Source organism: Cephus cinctus, unplaced genomic scaffold (assembly GCF_000341935.2).
Source record: "Cephus cinctus unplaced genomic scaffold, Ccin1 Ccin1_scaffold1333, whole genome shotgun sequence".
Taxonomy (NCBI): Eukaryota; Metazoa; Arthropoda; class Insecta; order Hymenoptera; family Cephidae; genus Cephus; species Cephus cinctus.
The window spans coordinates 592,041-611,533 of NW_014333751.1; the positions used below are offsets into that span (position 1 = coordinate 592,041).

Sequence of the window (19,493 nt, forward strand, 5' to 3'; positions counted from 1 at the left end):
AGTGCGTTGGTTTGTTGGAAAAATTCATTGACGTCTATGAGAATCGATTCGTTTCGATACGTTTCATGGATTGTCATTCCGTTTCGCTGAGGAGAAATATAAACCATTTCAGATATCAGATTGGAGCATCGAAGTTTTATGAGGAGACTGTGTCAACTGGGATCTGCAGGGAGTGATAAAAAAATATCCTCATCCTGCAAACATCCTTTTTCCAGTTCTGCCTTTTACGATTCTCGTAAACCAACCGCGTCTGTGTGATCATTATCAATTGTTAATCAGGTCAATTTGCGGCTTTAATAGTGATTAGATGTTATTACTCGACGGGAAAAAATGGATTTTGAAATACTTTTTATCAATTACAGTCTACGTAGTTTTTTGTGCTGTGTACTGTAGCAGACTGGGATTTGAGATGTAGCAAAATTCGCATTGCCCTTAGAGGCAGCTTGGATACAAACTACGCCCTACACTTGTCTCATGGCAATTTATTTTCATCAAGTTTTCCAGAAATCTTTTTCCCAAGTGTCTCTCGAAGCTTCCAGAAAACTAGATGAAACTCACCCTACGAACTATAAATATGTAAACTCCAACTGTCGACCTTTCGAAGCTCAGACAGCGAGATTCCCATATAGTGAACTAGAAAGTGTGCGTTTAGAGGCGTGTGGAAATCTATTTGCTAGTTGGGGTCTGTCAGGCGGGTAGTAGACGCTGGAGATGCTTGAATTTGCAGAAAAAGGCCGACGCTCGCGCATTACCGTGAGTGCAGGGCTGGACCCACGTCTGCAGCTGTTTATCTTGCAACTTGCCACCAATGAGATCTGTGCTACCCCTTGGCTCGGCGTATCCAGACAACGTCCGACCGTAGTATGCAAACCCTTTTTACTCGCCGACAGCAGTTAAGTCGTTAGCAATTTATTTATTTGCATTTCGTTAAAGTAAGAGTTTATCGTCGAGGAGTTCGGGTGACGTCTTCATCTTCTGCAATTTCTCCAAGCTGTCCACCATTTCGAAAAGAAAACTCAAGAGCTCGAAATAGCATTTCGAATTATGAACTTTTGCTCACACATTAATATATTCCTTCGATAATTATTTGTATATGTATTTTTTTTATTAATACACGAAACAAACTGCCTGTATAATTTTCATGCTCCCTGAAAAAATTCATATAAACACAGGTGTGCCATACTATTGTATATGTAATGAAGATACGCTTTGTTTTATTGTGGATGAATTTTTATAGTTTCTTTCTTTTCCTTGTTTAAAAAAAAAAGAAGTAGACAATATATATCACGTAGTTTTCACACACTGAAAATTTATTAGCATGCAATACAAAAGTTCAGCCTCGAATGAGGTAACAGTATGGTTGACGTTTGATAAACAATATATTAATTGTATCTGCAATAGTAATTTTATATAAATGACAATATTCCATCCTATATTCCATTTTGAATATTGCAAAATTATAGGTGAAAAATCCGTCGAAATCCCAAATGATGTTCATGACTCTGGATTTATTTATACTTCAAAGTAATTTATTATTTACGTAGCGGGAATAACGACACGGGAAAAAATACATCCAGATTAATGTTCGACTTAAAACTTTTCCAAAACAAATATCTCACATTTGCAATATAAAATACCAAGTTCGATCGATACCAAATGCTGCTTTCGTACTGTGTTTGCAAAGTGCAACAATGTGGAAATTCAAATGTCACTCTGCCCATCGTCGACAAGCCATTATAAGAGATCAAATCTCTTTTCTACAACGTACCAGTATCTCACTGCTGTCGTAAGGAAATTACAAAATTCAAAACTTTTTCTTAGAGTTTGATTATAAATCATCGATGTTTCCTTGGCCTTATATTCATACTTTTGTATTTTGCTGTACCAGCTATACAACACCGAAGTAACAGGAAACGTAATTATTATTTTTTTTTTGAAATTCCTGTCCATTCTCCCTACGATTCTCACGATATTTGAAGATCTAATGATAACGGTGAGAGAGATCAATCCGTGAATGCTTTATCATTTAGATCACTCCGTCAAATTACAAAGCAACAAGCGTACAAGAGCGCCTGTCACGCAGTGAATGCGAACAGGCCGGTAAAGAAGCACGCTAAAATTACAACGAATAATCATCATGGAGGAAGAGTGCAATTGAAATCGCACCGATGCGAAACCATTGGCATTCTGATGATTATAATGATACATCAGGATATATGCATTATGCAAATTTCGATATATATAATACAACGGACAATATACATAGGTATACAGGGTGATTCGGAATAAATATCGAACTTGTAGTATAGACTACAAAATAAACATGATAAGTTATCAAGCCTTTCTAGTTGCATAGGCATCGAATTTTCAATTATCGCGATTTTATGGTTCGACGACCTCGCACGGTACCTATCTTTTTATGCGGTTAGATATAGCTGAACATTATTTTTGTACAGTATCTTTTTTTTTTCTTTTTTTTTTAAATGCAAGTCTTACGTACGCCAATATCGTATATTTCATCTCTTATCCTTAAACAATTTCTATAACGAGTAAGTCGCCCTGACAAGTTCCCTCGTTAGTAAGACAAACCAGTCCCGTATGGCGGGTAGATCTGAACTCACAGATTTTTCGTTTACGTAGCGTAGCGTAACGAAATATGTCACGGCTTTTGCTTCTACACTTTTTTTTTAGACGATATTCATGGAAATGTAAAGTACACGTTATAACGAGCATGACCGTCAGACATTTTGATCCGTAACGAAAGTCGGACGTTCTATGTACATCGCAATCTTCAAATTAAAATTCCATTCCGTAGACAACGTCTGTCTGGAAAATCTTGTTAGTGTGCAAGTCTCGAAATTTCAAGATACCTGCCGACGTCATTCGATCATATGAAGTTGGCGTATCTCGCTCGCTGAAGTGAAATTCTATAGGAGATATTCTTTCTTCGCGACACAACCCCAAATCCTTGAATTCACTCGAAATGCAGAAAATCACATAGTCGCTATAGTCGGGATGACAGTCGTGAAAAAAAATCCCAATAAGAAACCAACATAAAATTCACAGTAAATCCTAAACGTCATTTTTTATTTGTTCTCGCAATAGAACATTTGTTTTTCCGAGCTTTATCAATGCTTGAATGATTACACGCCCCGTTACGAGAAGATACGCACTGATTATTTCTTATCAGAGTATACAGTCGATTATTCATCTGAACTTTCCACAAAAATCCCGAGAAGGTTGAATTTCCGGGATGGAAATTTTACAGGCCATTTTTTTCAATTACACCCCGGAGACTGGCAGTTACTTTTGATAAGGGATATAACATTTAAGACCTTAAAGAAACATCGCCGGGAAATGATGCCAGCAGCTCGCTGATCGTCCAGGATGAAAGTTTACCTATGTGCAACGACTCGTGTAAAGCAAAAGAGAGAGAAAGAGAGAGAGACGTATAGGAGAAGACAGGAAAGAAAGTAGCTAAGAGAAAGAAGGGAGTGGAAGAGATGAGAGAACACGAAGCAGAAAGAGAGTGAAAGAACATCGAGAAGAGAAGTTATTGATGGTGGTCGTGTTGCTGCATCGTTTATATCTTCCGCACGTACAGTCGCCACTTCGAGTGAATACACAGATCACGGCTGTCCCGTGGTAAAAGAAAATATCCTGTCATGGTTACCGAGTAAACAAATGCTTTTCACCCTGAATACTTTTTCACCTTTAAAATAATCGGCATACGTATTTCCAAAGTGGAATATACAGCCAGGTGCGCAAATTAACTTCATTTATTCTGAACACGATATATCGTCTTGAACATAGTCCATAGAGATTCGTGATTCTTACATATGAATATAGATGGCAGTTAATTCTTTAACTTTTTAAAAAATATTCGTAGGATCTGTAGGACTTACAAATTTTATTTATTCCAATGAATTGTCCTCTGTGCGCATGAGTAATTACTGTCTATAAAATTCTTTGGTATGGCAAAGAAATTTTTTTTTTTTTAAATACATTGCGATTCCCTGTAAGTTATAATCTGCGTGTGATATTTAGAGGGAAAAAATGAACTACATTAATCCACGAAACGTGACATCGCGCTTTTTGCAAGGGTTACGCAAAGTTCCATTACTATGAATCACTGTTGATATATTAGACCATAGACGTGGTCCTCTTTGCGGATGTAAAGCGATCTTTTATCACGTCATGATCGTGACAAAAGATGGAAAATTTTTATAATATCTTTGTATGACATTGATAATATGATTCTCCGGATTATCCGTAACATCGTAATGGATTTGAGGATACAAATTAATCGATATAAATATAGAGCCGCACTCACACGTTTCTTCTTCCAGTAACGTCAAACCATTTTAACAGGTTCTGGTGATCTCGGTTAATGACGGGTTTCACGAACAAAATTTTATTATCTTCCGATACGAAAATGCCCAAACGATTTACCGGTTCTCCCAGTAGCAAAAAAACCGGAACGGGTTCTTGATTATGATTGCTGGCGAGAGGATATAGAGGCAATCATCATTCGGTACTTGTTTTGGTTACACTAAAGCACCAAAATCTCCAGGCAAATGAAACCGCCGTAAATTAACTTGTTATTGAATAATTGTGCCGCGTCAGAATCGTTCTGGAAATCGCTGTCGGTATACTACAAGAGGTGCATAGAAGAACGGTAAGGAAACGACAAGCCACAGTGAGAAAGTTTCGAAGGTGGAGAAACTATTATTGCACCACGATACTTTGTCCCCGTAACTCGCACAAAGTTATATGTAAATGCATTTAATAACCTATCGTTAAATTAATGCGTCTGCCGCGAAACTAGGCTCAGATTAAAGATGTATATAATTCCCACCTAAGTGAACAGTAAATCATCGGTCACGTTGCAATAACGTCATGCCGTGAAAACGTGCGATTTGCAGTGTAGTTATTGGGAAAGCATTGCCGATCCCGTTAATTTTCAACATATATACCATACACGGGGCACCTGTGCAAGTTAGTTTAATTGATTACTAGAATCGATTTGTATTACATATAGTACATTGAATCAATTTGATTTTATGCCAAATTATTTTGCCTGCGTATAAAAGCGCCATATTGATCTCCGGCGCACTAGAAATAATTTAATTTCATTTTTATTCGATGCTCGAAAAAGGAAATGTCTATTCAGGGGCTGCCCGATTTTAAAGGCGGTAGTACCCGCTCCTGGTTTTAATTCCAGGGCTCATAGGGTCCCATCCCACACTCGTCAGATCGTACTTACCGAAGATTTACCGCACACGCTAACGAGCCCTGATACTCGTGACTTGCGCGACTGATACGCATAAGTGATATTTATGTGATGTTCGCTTAATGAGGATGCCACTTTCTTGTAGGGTGTACGTCAAATACGTCGAGTTGAGCTTCGTGACGTAAAACCACTGATTCGAATGGCAAGAAAAATCGAACCGTATCGTATCCAAAAGCTCAATGCCCAGAAAGCAAATCCGTTGTCACAACTGATAAAAGTGAAAAAGTCACATTTCATTGGTCGTCCACGTTATCCCGGGAAATTCGAAATCCTCTCACGAAAACTTTTGACTTTCACTGTCTTTCCTTATCCCCCCCCCCTCCTTTTTTCGTAACGCTTTCTTTCTCTTTGCCTTCTTACACATATTCATTCTACATCTCTCTTCCACTCACGAATTTTATTCTTCTCTTCAAACCTCTCCCTCCTCCTTTTCCTTCCTGTGATTTACGACATTCCTTCTAGGGAGAATCGATAATCCACATAGACCCTACGATACACGATAACTTCAGTTACATGCCGCTTACTGCATCTTTATCATCTTATCCAACGGTCGGTGCTTCTTTGAGACGATGCAATTAGTACAAGATAATTGTACAACTAATTAATAGAATTTCTATATGAAGATAAGAGAAAAAAAATGTAATCTAAAAAGTCTCTCTGTAAAGAGAAATTAGTCTCGCATGTTTCTCGGCCATATATAACAAAACTAATCAACATTCAAATTCACAACGTCTAGAATATTCTTCATCACGGTGGCTTCTCATGCAGGAAGCTTGCGATACAATTCGATATTTGAAATAAAAAAATAAAATAAAAAAATAGAATTGAAGGATCCGAGAAAAGGTCGTAAACCTTTCTCCCACGTTATTTACCCTGGCGAAGGAAACCCGTTATCCATAATGATGCACTCCTGGAAGAAGCATGGCAAAGAAATGCGTGTATAACTTCACGGATACGTATAGATACATATGTATACATAGAAGCGCACGTGGTTAGGTAGGACTTTGGGGTAGGAAGAAAAGAAACTCAAGGATACGGAGAAAGAGTAAACGGAGAAATCCAGTGGCTGGGATAAGATATAATTCAAGATAATACATAAGAGCACTACTATTCTGGACGGGAGCGTTCTTCGCCACTTTATTTGAAGGATGTTTACCATCTGCAAAGTGAAATATAACGCCGCGTTATGCTTTCACGTATCTATACTAATCAACGACACCCGTCTGCTGCGTCATTACGTATGTATGGAATTCGGTGAGACCATCCCAAAAGGATAAAGTGTCATACGGCAGCGAACAAGCTGAAGAGCGCAGCCGAGTTATGCCAGCTATGAGATTTCATTGGAGAAAATTTATGGCCACCACGTGCTTTTGAGAAATTTAGTTCAGGAGCGAAAAAAAAAGAATATTTTTTTTTCTTATGGCTACGTATATACGTATACATCATTACGAAGGATTCATGCATGGTACGAGAGACATTCCTGCGATATCTTGTTAAATTGTAAACTACTGTAATTATCTACCTGGTATCATTAATATAGCTGTATGCATTGTTAATAATATTCGGTTAGTATATTCGGCGAGACGGTGATTAATTAACCTTACCTTATGCAATTTTCTTTTACAGAGCGTGCAGATGGCACACGCGCTGAGGCGCATCTCATATGCAACTTGTGAACCTCAACACGCCCAATTCAGCTTCCTGGCGCGAGAGCCCAGGGCACACTTCAGCATCCAATACTGCCACTCCTTCATCACCGAGTCTCCTGAACAGGTCAGTTAATTGCTCGTTTTACGACACCTCCATTTTAAGCCAATTATGCGCGAGTACCGTTACGCAAAAGCCATAGCATCACCCCGATACACCCTGGCATTACGGCCCCGGGAAGTTTCGTTGTAAAATTTTTAACAAGGGCAATACAAGAAAACGTGGAATCATCCTCCAGCGAGAGTACCTCCTTTCAAGAACTTTTTTTTTTCCTAATAATAATCCAATAACGTAAGTCTGCAGTACTTTTCAATGGATACTACAGCCAATAATCATTTCAGTACGTATATCCATAATAAGATACTTAGTTACGTTTTCTATTCTTAAAAAAAAAAAAAGAAGAGACTTCAGGCACACTACAGGAACTGCATAATATCTTACGCACTGGCTGGTATATATATAGGTATAGGTAAAGAACGAGGACTTTAACGATCACTTTATAACAGCAATTATGTAAAACTCCCAGTCAAGGTAGGTCCGCTCTATTTAACTGCACTTCGGCAGGAGGCATCAGCCATCGCGTGCACCGGATATGCAACTCTTCCCTTCGTATTCGCATCAGTCACTTAAGTCGTTGAGCTTTTTACCGATAAAGTGTTAGCGAACATATGTAGACACTCACTCTCGGTGACAGATACCATCTTGTCCTATGTCTCAAGGTGAATGGGGGATTGCGAGAACGCTGAGGATTTAAAAAAAAAGAAGTCGTAATAACGTCCGGCAATTTATGATCCGTCACACGGAAGAGGAAAGCCATAATCCTCAACTTTTCAAAAGAGAGATTCCACTTTCAACGATTTGGTTTTCTCTTTCTCCTGGAGATAAACTCTTTTTCTCTTCCTACCGTTCTTGAGATATGCCCTCTTGAAAGCGACGGGTCATCCTTGACAATGTGACAGTAAAGCAACTACCATCGCTATGCATAACCTATCCAGAACAAATTGCTCCGTCATACTGGAAACACATGGCTGGCATGGGACATTACGGAACGTATAAATCATCGGGAGAACAAACGATGCGTATTCCACCGGTGGCTGCACTTCTTTAAAGTTCGGTTGCAGTTGGAATTGTCTGGAACTTTTTTCTTGTAGTGACGAATTCACAATGACGTATTCATGTGGCACCCACGCATGAGAGGACACATCCTCCTTCGTGACGAGGCTGTCTACGACGTATGGCGAGATCTTTGAACTGATATGGGTACAACGTCAAATTCCTTCAGTTAATTTAACATTTCACATCGTTATCAGTATAGTGTAAGAGTTAGTGTCTATAGATACTAACTCTTAATTAGTATCATCTTAGTTACTATATATAGGTATTAACTCTTACACTATACTGATAACGATGTGAAATGTTAAATTGACTGAAGGAATTTGCTATGTGAAAAATTACTTTTTACCTAAAATCAACAAAAGTGTCTATCAACCTTGATTTGCCGTTTACGGTACAACTGTGTAAAAATGTAATTTTTTAAATATCTTCTTACACGGCGTCCATGCAATATTGTAAATTGGAAATTTAGCACGCGAGAAATTTAACGTAGTTTTAATCAAGCGAAATTTAGAAAGTTGTAGAGTTGGAGAAATTCCATTCAGTACGTGAAACATGTTTGCAGAGTTTTCGCGAAATGCGACGTGAAGTGGACACGTGGAAAATGCTTTCAGTTTGACGTGCAAATGCTTAGCTATAGAAATGACCGTGCGTGGCCTTTCCTGTAAAAGATAATGACGTATCTACCCTGGCCAGATAGCCGCATAACTTTTCCCGTAATTTAGTCGAGCTGAAATTAAATGCAGCACACATGGGCTTACACACACAAATTCCATAAAGTTGAGGTGGGCCGTTGCTGTTTGCTATTCCGGCATTGTTGGCTGCTATTAGCGTTGCTATCTAGCGTCGCAGGGGTAAGTGCCCGGGACATTACAGAAGCGTCGGGACGCTCCTCTCCCCAGCATCCCTTACGGTTACGCGGGACATGCATAAATGGCGATTATGCAAAGCAAGTGGGTATAACGATAAATGCAACCTCGGGTTGAACTAGGTGACTATTACTAGAAATCCTGCTCGGCCATCCAGCCAAATCGCACTATGCCGATTTACGTCAAGAAAATTTCGTACTCGCTCGGAATGCATAGGTGCGCAGACGAATCGATGAAAAATCTCCATTGGGCATTCGACTGAAAGAAATTGTTGAATTCACGTAAATTCGTGAGATTTAATATGTGATTGGGAATCGAGTTTTCGGCGTGTTTGACGCTTGATTTTATTAGCAATATAAAAAAAGAGTAAAGCGAGCCTAGTAGCTGTTAGCGAACGTTGGCAAGAAAAAGAATGTGCTTATTGCAAAACCAGCGTGAAAATAGCATATCGATCTTTAAAATTTTATTGCTTCTTTATTTTCCGACTCGCTCGAAGAATAGGGGGGAAAAATTAAATGAAAAATTTTCTTTTATTTAATTCACGGGAATGCCAATTATTACGAGAGACGGACCTGAAATATTATTATACGAAATTAGCATTGATATAACAAGCGACGGTTTTAATAGAATCGGCAGTCTCGTACCATTGCTATCAATCCAGGAGCAATGATGGAAACTGATAATTCATATATCCTCGATACATTATACGATGCCATGTACACGTATTTATACACGGTATGCACGCCATTATTTCTATCCCTACATAAACATCAGGCTTCACATCCATCAGACTGAGTCTACGCTTTTTACCTCGTTTCATCACCGAAAGGAAATAATGGCTACAATAAATCAAGAGATCCAATAAAAACACCACATACCCAGACACGCATAAGATGCTTACTCGAAGTTCAATTTCGTCTTACAAAAGAATTTCACTAGCAGAAACAACGCTACGAGCTTATGAGTTACTAAAAGTTATCAGGAATAAAAAGAAAAGGGGACAAAAAGTATCTATAAACTTTCTAATTAATTTATGCGAAAACCATCTCATTATCTTGATACCATAGAAATACTCCAATAAATGGTACAGTGACTTTACTATCTTATGAGAAAGCCATAGATACTGCTCTCGAGTTTTTCTCCCTTGAACTCTATCCGTTCTCTGGAACCCGGTATTATATTGAGCCCGCGAGAAGTGACTCGAAGTTTCCCTTTGACGTTGTCCCTTCGTACAAAGCTCAAATTCATTAAACATGGAACGCCGTGGAAAATAATCCAAGCAAATGAGACTCCCCAGGAAGCGGTCGACTGTAAAGGAAGCGCTTGTACTCTTGACGACTGCCTCGACTGCTTCCTGCCTAAGTAGCCACCATCTTTTTACATGCTTGTGCCAGTTCTCAGTGCAGGATGCTGCGGAGCACTCAAGTCCATGCGGTACCCGACTCGTCAGCCATCTGTAGGTACGTTGGTACGTACAGCCGTTGCTTGCCCACGGAACTTTTAACTTCATCGAGATCGAAGTTTCTCGAGAGAAATCCTGAAGAAGAAGAAGAAGAAGAAGAAGAAGAAAAAAAGTGAAATCAAGAAGAGCAGTGGTAGAGAAGAATTCGTCCTCTTCACTGGTCGTGTATAGTCTTCTTCCAGAAACCTAAGAACGCTTGCCGAAGGCGTTAAATTCGATCGAGATGATCCCAAAAACTTTTCTCGTCCCCTTTCGTAGATTTGAGACACGAAATTTACTTCGGAGAACGTAATACCCTTATGTTGATTGATACGACCATTTTTGAACTCTCGAACCATCTTGAACTCTTTTCTTCTCATATAAGGTACTGCACGTTTGGCTGCCTATAAGATTGTTCTGGACAAGATCCTTAGGATGGAATACGAAGATCAGGCCAGGATCTGCCACAGCGTTCGCATTCTACCTATGCCGAACAATATTTATATAGACAAACAAAGGTACGTCAACCTTGTCTATTTGTTTCCTTGTTAAAGAATTAAGGTACGCTTCTCGCCTAGTATAGCTACCTCATGCCAACACCATACCTTTAACACAAGTATGCCAACGTAAAACCAGAAGTCTGAGACCTGTTACCGTGAGGAATTGGGTAGCCAGCAATCGGCCGGTCGTTGACACGTTCCCAGGGTACATCAGCTTCTGCATGAAATTTCGAGCAAATTTCTTGCAAGGATATGTAAATTTAAAAAATCGGAAATTGGAAAAACGATTTCCAATTCCCATACAGGTCACTTGGCGCCGTGATATCCGAAGATATTCTCGACATCGCAAAGAAGCATACAAGAACGAAAATCGAGACCTCTCGTAAGGCGAACTTATTTGATTTCAAGTCGATGGGAATAAGAGACTTACATGGGAGAGAATTACCACACTCTAGTTCCTGTCTTTCATTGTGGTTGAAAGGAGGCTCTTTCAGTGGTCTGGTTACTTTTCGTTGTCGCATCTCAAGCCAAAGCCAGACGGTATCGACTTACACATCCTCACCTAAGAACCGAAACGAAGTACGATGCTTTCCTCATGGAGAAACTATAGATACCTACATATCCTCCTATATACCTATATCCATCATCCTGGTGGAGTACCACATGGTACACGTGAGGATGCCAGACAGCTCGCAAAAGCTCTCAACCGCAAAACGGTATCTCTATGTCACGTCACTCCAGCTTTGTCGAAAATCAAGTGACCTGTCTCTGCTTTAAAATGGCAAGATACTCCTCGCAGAAAATGCTCGATAAGATCTCAATCTTAGGACGCGGGTAAAAGATCCCTTACCATTCGAATGTACCTATACAATATATGATACGAGATGACAGAATCTACAGATGATTTACCCAGGACGTTCAATTAATATTAATGTCTTCGAGAAACTGAAATTATTTAAGCAGAGTACCGCTTAACGCTTTGAACCCAGAGCCTTTCTAATTACAGTCAACGTAGATTAATTGTTTAATATCAAAATGGCTATTCAAGGTATATGATAACGAGATAAACTCGCCATAAAAAGTGAAAGGATGAAGAGGCATCGTTACTTCTGAAAAGTTACTTCTGCAGTACGTGGATAAGAAATATGTTGTCTGTGTAAAGTGAAGCAAAATTCAAGTCGCGTACTCGATAAGATTTTCGGAATTAATTGCTAATTAAACGGCGTGCTTTGTGCGACATTATACAACAAATCCCAGCCTAAAATACACAGAGGGTATCTCCTCTTGCTATTATCGACTGGAGCTCCGGGCATATCGACTGAAGTCGAAGGGCTTTGAAATGGGTTGCGTATCCAGAGTATTTTGGGTAATTGAGCGACTAATGGGTATCTGAAAGCGGTAGCTCACCGCGAGTATTGTCCACGACCGGATAGTCTAACCTGAAGCCTGAAGATGCTGCAGGATCAGAAATGGCGAGTAAACCTGCCTGCCGTAAACTCCATCGGAAGTTTAAAGCCTCCGAGATCCTTTCTATAGTATAGCTTCGACTGGCAATCCAATTTCTTTACTTTACTGCCAGTCAAAGTTCACGTTGAAGTATAAGAATCTCTTTTGGATCCGCGACTCACTAAATGAATTTAAGAACGTGCGATAACGCGAAGGATCGATAGATGCATGTTACTTGAGTCAAGGTCTAGAAACTGCTGGCTGACATTTTTCTCAATATGAATAATGATAAGTGCATCTCGTTGCTATAGATGCTGCAACGGGTCTCTGTATTTTTATTATTCTCTTAACTGCACTCGCAGGTAGTTGCCAGCTGAAGTGCAGTATGTACAGTATAAGTAATTTACAGCTACGTTATACGGGCCAAGTTGCACCAGACAAACTCTTGCGGACGAATATCGAAGAGGAATACGAGAAATAAATGGGAGATGACGTTGAGATATTTTTACGATTATACACAGGGTGTTGTTAATATACGAACGAGTAGGGTGAAATTCTTGGCAACTGGTCCATTTTCGTATCCAACTGGGAACGTCACGTAAAATAGCAAAATGATACTGCTAATAACTATCCGCAATTATAGAATGCATAACGGTCACGGATGCTGTATAAATGGAGCACCGAACTGCGATAACGAATTCATTTTATGCGATTGTCATGCAGAGTATAGTCATTCGGGAATAACAGTCGGATTTATCTCGATTAAATATAAACTAAAATGAATCAAGTGCGTGATAAACTAAAGATACTGTATGTCTTTCAGTGCATTATTATTGTTCGTCGTTTAAATCCATCCACTTCGTTGGCGACGCTTCTGTATAAAAAGATTACCAGGAAATTCGTAGACGAAATCCAAGAATAGCACGTATACGGGGATCGGGATTATGTGACGGATGCAAGTGAGTGATAGCTAAACGTGCCAAGTGCTCCTCGACGTAACACATTCTCGGTGCTTTACTGCCAACCAGGAAAATATAGTCGCGGTACGCCGGGAGCGACTTAGTTTCGTCCATTGAGCTCCCATGTGTATCAATTATTCAACCGAGTGTGTTACTGAATAATTCAAGCCGATTCCGAGCTTACAAGTTTACGTTCGACCATGAAAAGTGAACTGTTCACCTCGTCTCCGAGTACCTATAGCCTATAGTACATTGATCGAGATAAGTATAGGCCACATTCAGGCGCGAGGAGGTTTCTACAGCTGAGACGTCTAGAAATCCTTTTGCTTTAGTTCTGCGCACAAAAGTGTCCCTTCTCGGCGTACAGAAACCTGAAACAGACAACCAGCTGCTTATAACAAACAGAAGTAAAACAATGCTGCAGATGCTTGATACTCGACTACAGTAAATAATGACAGAAAAAAAAAACGGTGGAAATTTAATTATAGATTGGTTCCGATGCTTATTCATAAAAATAAAAAGTTTCTTTGTATTGTCAAACAAAACTCGGACACTGCACAATTTTTTTATGTGCACGTCATACGAATGTACCATTCTTCGTAGTAGTTCCTATGAGCGATTTTACCGGAGCGATAAAATCATGGAAAGGTAGAGAACTTCTTACAGCGAGCACCATGCAAAGTGCAGAGCCCAAGTGCATATCGAGTTGCATACGCCAGGGGTAGACGAGAAACTGTATAAAGAGATGAAAAAAAGAATTCCCCGTAACCGTTTTACCCTAGCAGCAATCGCACGATATCCACAACGAAACACGGTAAATGCTCGACTTTTTTCGCGCTAATCGTGACTCGTCATCTTGACGGGAAATGTACGGTGCATTCTGCGTTCTGTAAACGGCGAATGCCCGTTGTAACCGCGCGGCAGTACGACGACCGAAGACATTAGCTTGAGATATTCAAAAAGGAAAGTTATGTGAACGCGTTAGGCTTTCTACGGACAACTGTATGTGGATGCATATCGTGTGTACGCTATATATACATACGTGATACAGAGACGGAGTTTCCATCACGATATCACCAGCCAAGGATACCCTCACCCTCTTGCCCCACGTATCCATCTACCACCATTGCGATCTGAAAGCCTCTTCCTGTTGTCTGAAAGATACTGGTTTCTGAGGCTTCGAGGTCGCTGGCGTTAGAGGGATGCTACCGCTGTAGTAAAGTGGGGATGGGCTGGTGGAGTAGACTTTGCACTTCGAACTTTATGCTCGGGCCCTGCCTTGGCGTTTAGTCAATCCTAATGGCACTTTTCAGATTAAACTTTAAACACCTTCCAGCGCGTCGCACCCGTTGGCGCCAGTAGTTCTCTTCTCTCCCAAGATTCTCAAGGGTAGTAGGAAGAAGCTTCTTGGACCTGGCAAGCCTTCCGGCCGATTAAATTCCGTTGATAAGATTCAAGGGGTGAAAGTATCTCTCTGGATAATTTCGGAGATCGTTTTCTCGGGGCGTAAGTACTTGCAATCCTCCGAAGCCTTCTCACCATTTCAATCTCCCGTACCGTTAGGTCCAAGGCGTACTGTTCGATGAAGAAAAAAATGCCCCTTGACAATCCGGAGGAGACCTCACTCGACCTCTCCGCGAGCAGAAGAAGCTGAAACGCGAGGGCAAAGCTGGGAACGATGTGTGCTGATGGAATTCGAGGTATTTTGTTCTCGTCTTGAAACGACTGCAGGCGCCGCGGGCCCATTAAACCTTTTATCCACTCAGGGGGCCGAGAGCAGTGCTGTATCTAGTGTCGGGAAAAAAGGCCCTCAAAATAGTGCATCCGAGTCAAATGACTTCTTGTTAAAATAAAATTCACCGTGAATCGTTAGAATACGAGGGAAGTTTAATTCGTTTGATTTTACCAGTAAAGTTGTGAATTTTTCCTTTTTTTTTCAAGAATTAGAGACATTTTTGTTACATCGTATTACTTCGTCTCGTGTATATGTCGCCTGATGTTATGCATTCATTCGGGATTATAGTATGCGATGAATTTTTTAATTTGCGGTTCTTATGTCACGCCAGGAAATTTAATATTACGCCACTGACTGAGAGGAGAGTACTAATTTCAGTAGAATGTACAATTTTTAAATGGCTTTCAAATTCCAAGGAAAATGTTTGCGATTCTTTCTTACTCTTCATTCCTTACCTCCTTGGACCGCATGGTATTTGGTCGCCAGATGACACATTCACCTCCAGACGGATCTGATTACTCGCGAGTGTTGAATAGCACTGTCGTAACCCCTGACTGATTGCTTTTACTTCCTCTCTAATGTAGCTTTTCCCCTGACCAAGAGTGTTTGAAACTTCCTGAGCATAGCTTCTCACACGGTATATTTTAAATAGAGATTGAGACATTATTTTTGAACTGGAAGGTTTAGCTTCAAAATGAAACATAAAACATGAAAACGTCAAATAAAAGGTGCTATATAGTGGTTTCATTGTTGCGTGAAATAGGACGTAAATCTTTTAAACTTTCCTATTCTAAACATACACATACATAATGTAGTACCTCTGTAAATCTCATCTGCTCTAACGATTCAGCAACTTAAGTAGTTATCGATCAATCGAACGTTTCATATAATTTTTTTTTACTACATCGACTTAACTCCCAAGCGAATCTTAAGAATATTCAGGCCATCCCGCACAGTCTGCAACAAATGGCAAAAGCTACTCGACGCCACGGCTGGTACGTGGAGGCCGCAAACAGAGCGTGGAGAACGTGCAAGTGTAGAAGCACGACGATGCATTTATTCGCACGTTCTCCGATATAGAGAACGATCTCAGTGAAAATGGCATCGCTACATCTAATTGTCTGTGAGAAAGTACGCTCCTATTCTATAGATTCGCTATAGCAGATTACGCGAAGCGTACATGTATATCTCTCTCTTATAAAATCAACCTATCAAAGTTAACGTATAAACGAAATTATAATTTTCCACCTGTCAAAAATATCCTTCCCACGGAGCATTCCGCTTGTCACAAGCCGCGAAATATTCACTTGTCCAACAAACGACCGAACACTCGACACAAAAGAAAGATGTCTTCCGCAGAGTGAAAAGGCGCAAAACAAAATCCATGACCAACAGAACAAACCACAAAGCCAAATGCCGCGCGCTCGGTCGAAAACGTTCCATCGAATTCATCGAATTCGTCGAATTCGTCGCGCTCTTTCACTCGACTCGTCGATTCGTTGCTGTTTGGACACTAGAATCTGTCATCGATTTTTCCGGTGAACGAACCACGAGCATTGCACAGAGAAAAGGACAAACTCTTGATATCGTGGTAGCAAGAAGTCAGCTACGCGAACGTATGTATAACGGGATTACAGGAAAGATGGGTGATACTGATCTAACTAGGTAAAAATCGAAATGTCAGCACGCCTCCGATAAAAGTGGGCGTAGAACAACGCTAAGTTATGTTTAACGTACAGATCAGAGTCAGTACTGTCCGTTCGGTTTGCCATTTTGACGCCTACGACTTCTATTTATTACATTTCACTGATATGCCAGAGAGCAATTGTAAATACACGCGTACGTTTATAATGGTGGTGCAAGTCTTTTCAAAAGTTTCTTCATCATTTATTCTTTCGTCATTGTCGCGTGTACCTTATACCAACTGTATAAATCTTAATGGATGAGACCTTTGACACGTGGAACTTTTTCCGACTCCCAGCGTGCGTCAAACTCTCATAGTCAATGAACAATGTCGCTTGACTGGAATCGAGACATTATTCATTCTTAGCAGCAGGCGTCGTCATTTTGATGTCTATACAACGTATATATTTATATATGGTGTGTGTGTGTGTATGATGAGAGCAAGGCAACGAGAGACACGTTTCAATCGATAATATTATCGGTACAGGATGACGATCGATCAGAAGACGTTAAAAGTATTTCGAACGTCAATCCTAATTATAAAAGTTATATTGATATCTCTCGGTCTCAAATTATCTGAATTGTTTCACAGGTACGTTTCGATACGTTAAATCGCTTGGCCGTATCGGCATATCAGTGATAAAGTATCAATTACACGGTGTAACTTGCGACTATTGGAATATTTTTAGAGAATCGGCGGATAAGGCTAAATTACGGGACGCAACAGTACACCAAGATAGTAATACGTATTTCCACGTAGAAACTTCACGGAGTATACCAATAGGAGATCTTGCTCCTTCGGAATGAGGTTGACCTTGGCATTCCCATTCAGATAATGGTAAGTTAGTAGCGACTGCGCTCTCCTCGTTTCGATGTCATATTCTCATTTCCTTTGCGAACCGTTCTCACTGGAGCGCGAGTGAATAGTAATCCGTAAGCGAATAGATGCTTGGTGGATTTAGCGTTATATAAATCAAACTATGGACAGAATTCAATATGAAATACAGTCTTATTTACAAATTCATAAGATCTCGCGTACTTCATATTTTACGAGGAACACGCATCGTACGTAACACGTCGTAATGCACCGTGTGATTATCCCACGTGTATTCTCAGGAGCGTCATAACCCAACAATAGCCGTGACACTCGAGGAAATACGAACAACAGCCCACTTTCTTAATCGATTGCCAATTACGAAACAAGGGAATTTTCAATTAATTCAAGAGGAAGACGAAATAAGCTTGATAATTAATCAAACTCTGTCCTACGTAAAAACAAAACACGTTCCGATGCTCCCTCGATGATAATGGATGAAATAAAACAAAAGCCCAGGTCCACGCCTTCGCTACAGGATTATGAAAAGTACGTTACGACACCGGGACATTCCAAATTCTCACAGATAGCAGGTATCCAAGAAAACTGTGAAAAGTGACACTCCTTATATTACACGTTACCTAACTATTCTTGACTACGGTATGTAACTATCACTTGTATACGAATTGGTTATCGTACAGAGTCGATCCTCTGGGTAAACATTTTGAACGAAGATGTTCATAGTGCAAAGTTAAATGTATTACGGGGAACGGGACTGGTTACGAAGAACAGAAGAGAAGAGAAAAGAATAGAAGCACGCCGAGCGTGGTGCGAGTCGCGTGGAGGCGTGCGGCTATGTAAGGTATGCCGCCAGGGGCTTTTTGTAACCTTTTATTTCCTCCTCCTCTTTCTGACTCCTTCCAGTTTCTCAAGAACGACCTCCGATACACGTAAGCACAGAGCAAAAGCGCACGTCACATCCTGATCCTCGTATGCGGTAGATTCTACGAGCATGAGAAACGAAATTCGCCGTCGCTTGCCGAAGCAAACAATTCAGGACGCTTCATCGGTTCTTGACGTCTAATCTGCATAAGCGATTATTCATGGCATTATCTCTTAATCCTTTTAAAGCACCGGAGGATTTTTATTTCCATTTTACGTAAGAGGGAACTTATCCGCGTGCGTATATTATATGCGTTCAAAAGAAGAAGGTAGAAAGTAACTGTAAACATTTCGCTGGGTCAGATTGATTCTTTGGTTTTTTTTTTTTTTTTTTTTTTTTTTAATAATTAACGTAGGATAATTTACGAGGGCGGTGCACCTTTCTTTATTGTTCGGTTATAGGACAAAAACTGCGGTAATGAAGTTTTATAGTGACGTTTTATATCCGGTCGTAGTATCCCTTATGGTGTGTACATGTTGACTCTCACTACTGCTGCTTCCACGGAATCGATTTTAGTACCTACCACGTGAGATCGATGGACAAGTTTTCTACTTTTTTTTCTCCTGTTCTTCTACCGATTCCTGTTGTGTGCAGGTTACTTGTACGTTGCCTACCGTTTCTCGAGTCCCGGTCCGATCTTCACGAGTCAACATAGTGCGTGGCTGAGGAGAAGTTCTCACGTTGGGATACTAAAATACACGTCAATCCCTGTAGGCAATCTGAGTTATAGAATTCACCACGTGCAAGTTCCCACAATTGAATAAGTATTAGAAAGTTTTTAAAAGATAGCTGTAAATATAAAGTTTCTTCGCTATAGTATATTGGAGTAGTAAACAATATCCCGCGGTGATTCCTCTTGATCAGAGCGTCATTCAGGAGGGATGAATTTTTTATACAGGAATCTCACAGTCTCTTCTCTCTCTCTCTCTCTCTCTCTCTCTCCTCTCTCTCTCTCTCTCTCTCTCTCTCTCTCTCACTCTCTCTCTCTCT

At 40.3% G+C, this 19,493-nt stretch overlaps 1 protein-coding gene across 11 annotated transcripts in view; it reads left to right on the forward strand.

Moving 5' to 3' along the window:
- The window catches only part of LOC107272961 (tensin-1), a 132,771-nt gene that overhangs the window by 91,889 nt on the left and 21,389 nt on the right, over window positions 1-19,493 (forward strand). For all 11 annotated transcript variants that reach the window (XM_025090241.1, XM_025090245.1, XM_015750673.2 and 8 more), the window contains one exon: window positions 6,920-7,066. In XM_025090241.1, the coding sequence (XP_024946009.1) occupies window positions 6,920-7,066 (147 nt within the window). The remainder of the gene's footprint in view (window positions 1-6,919; window positions 7,067-19,493) is intronic.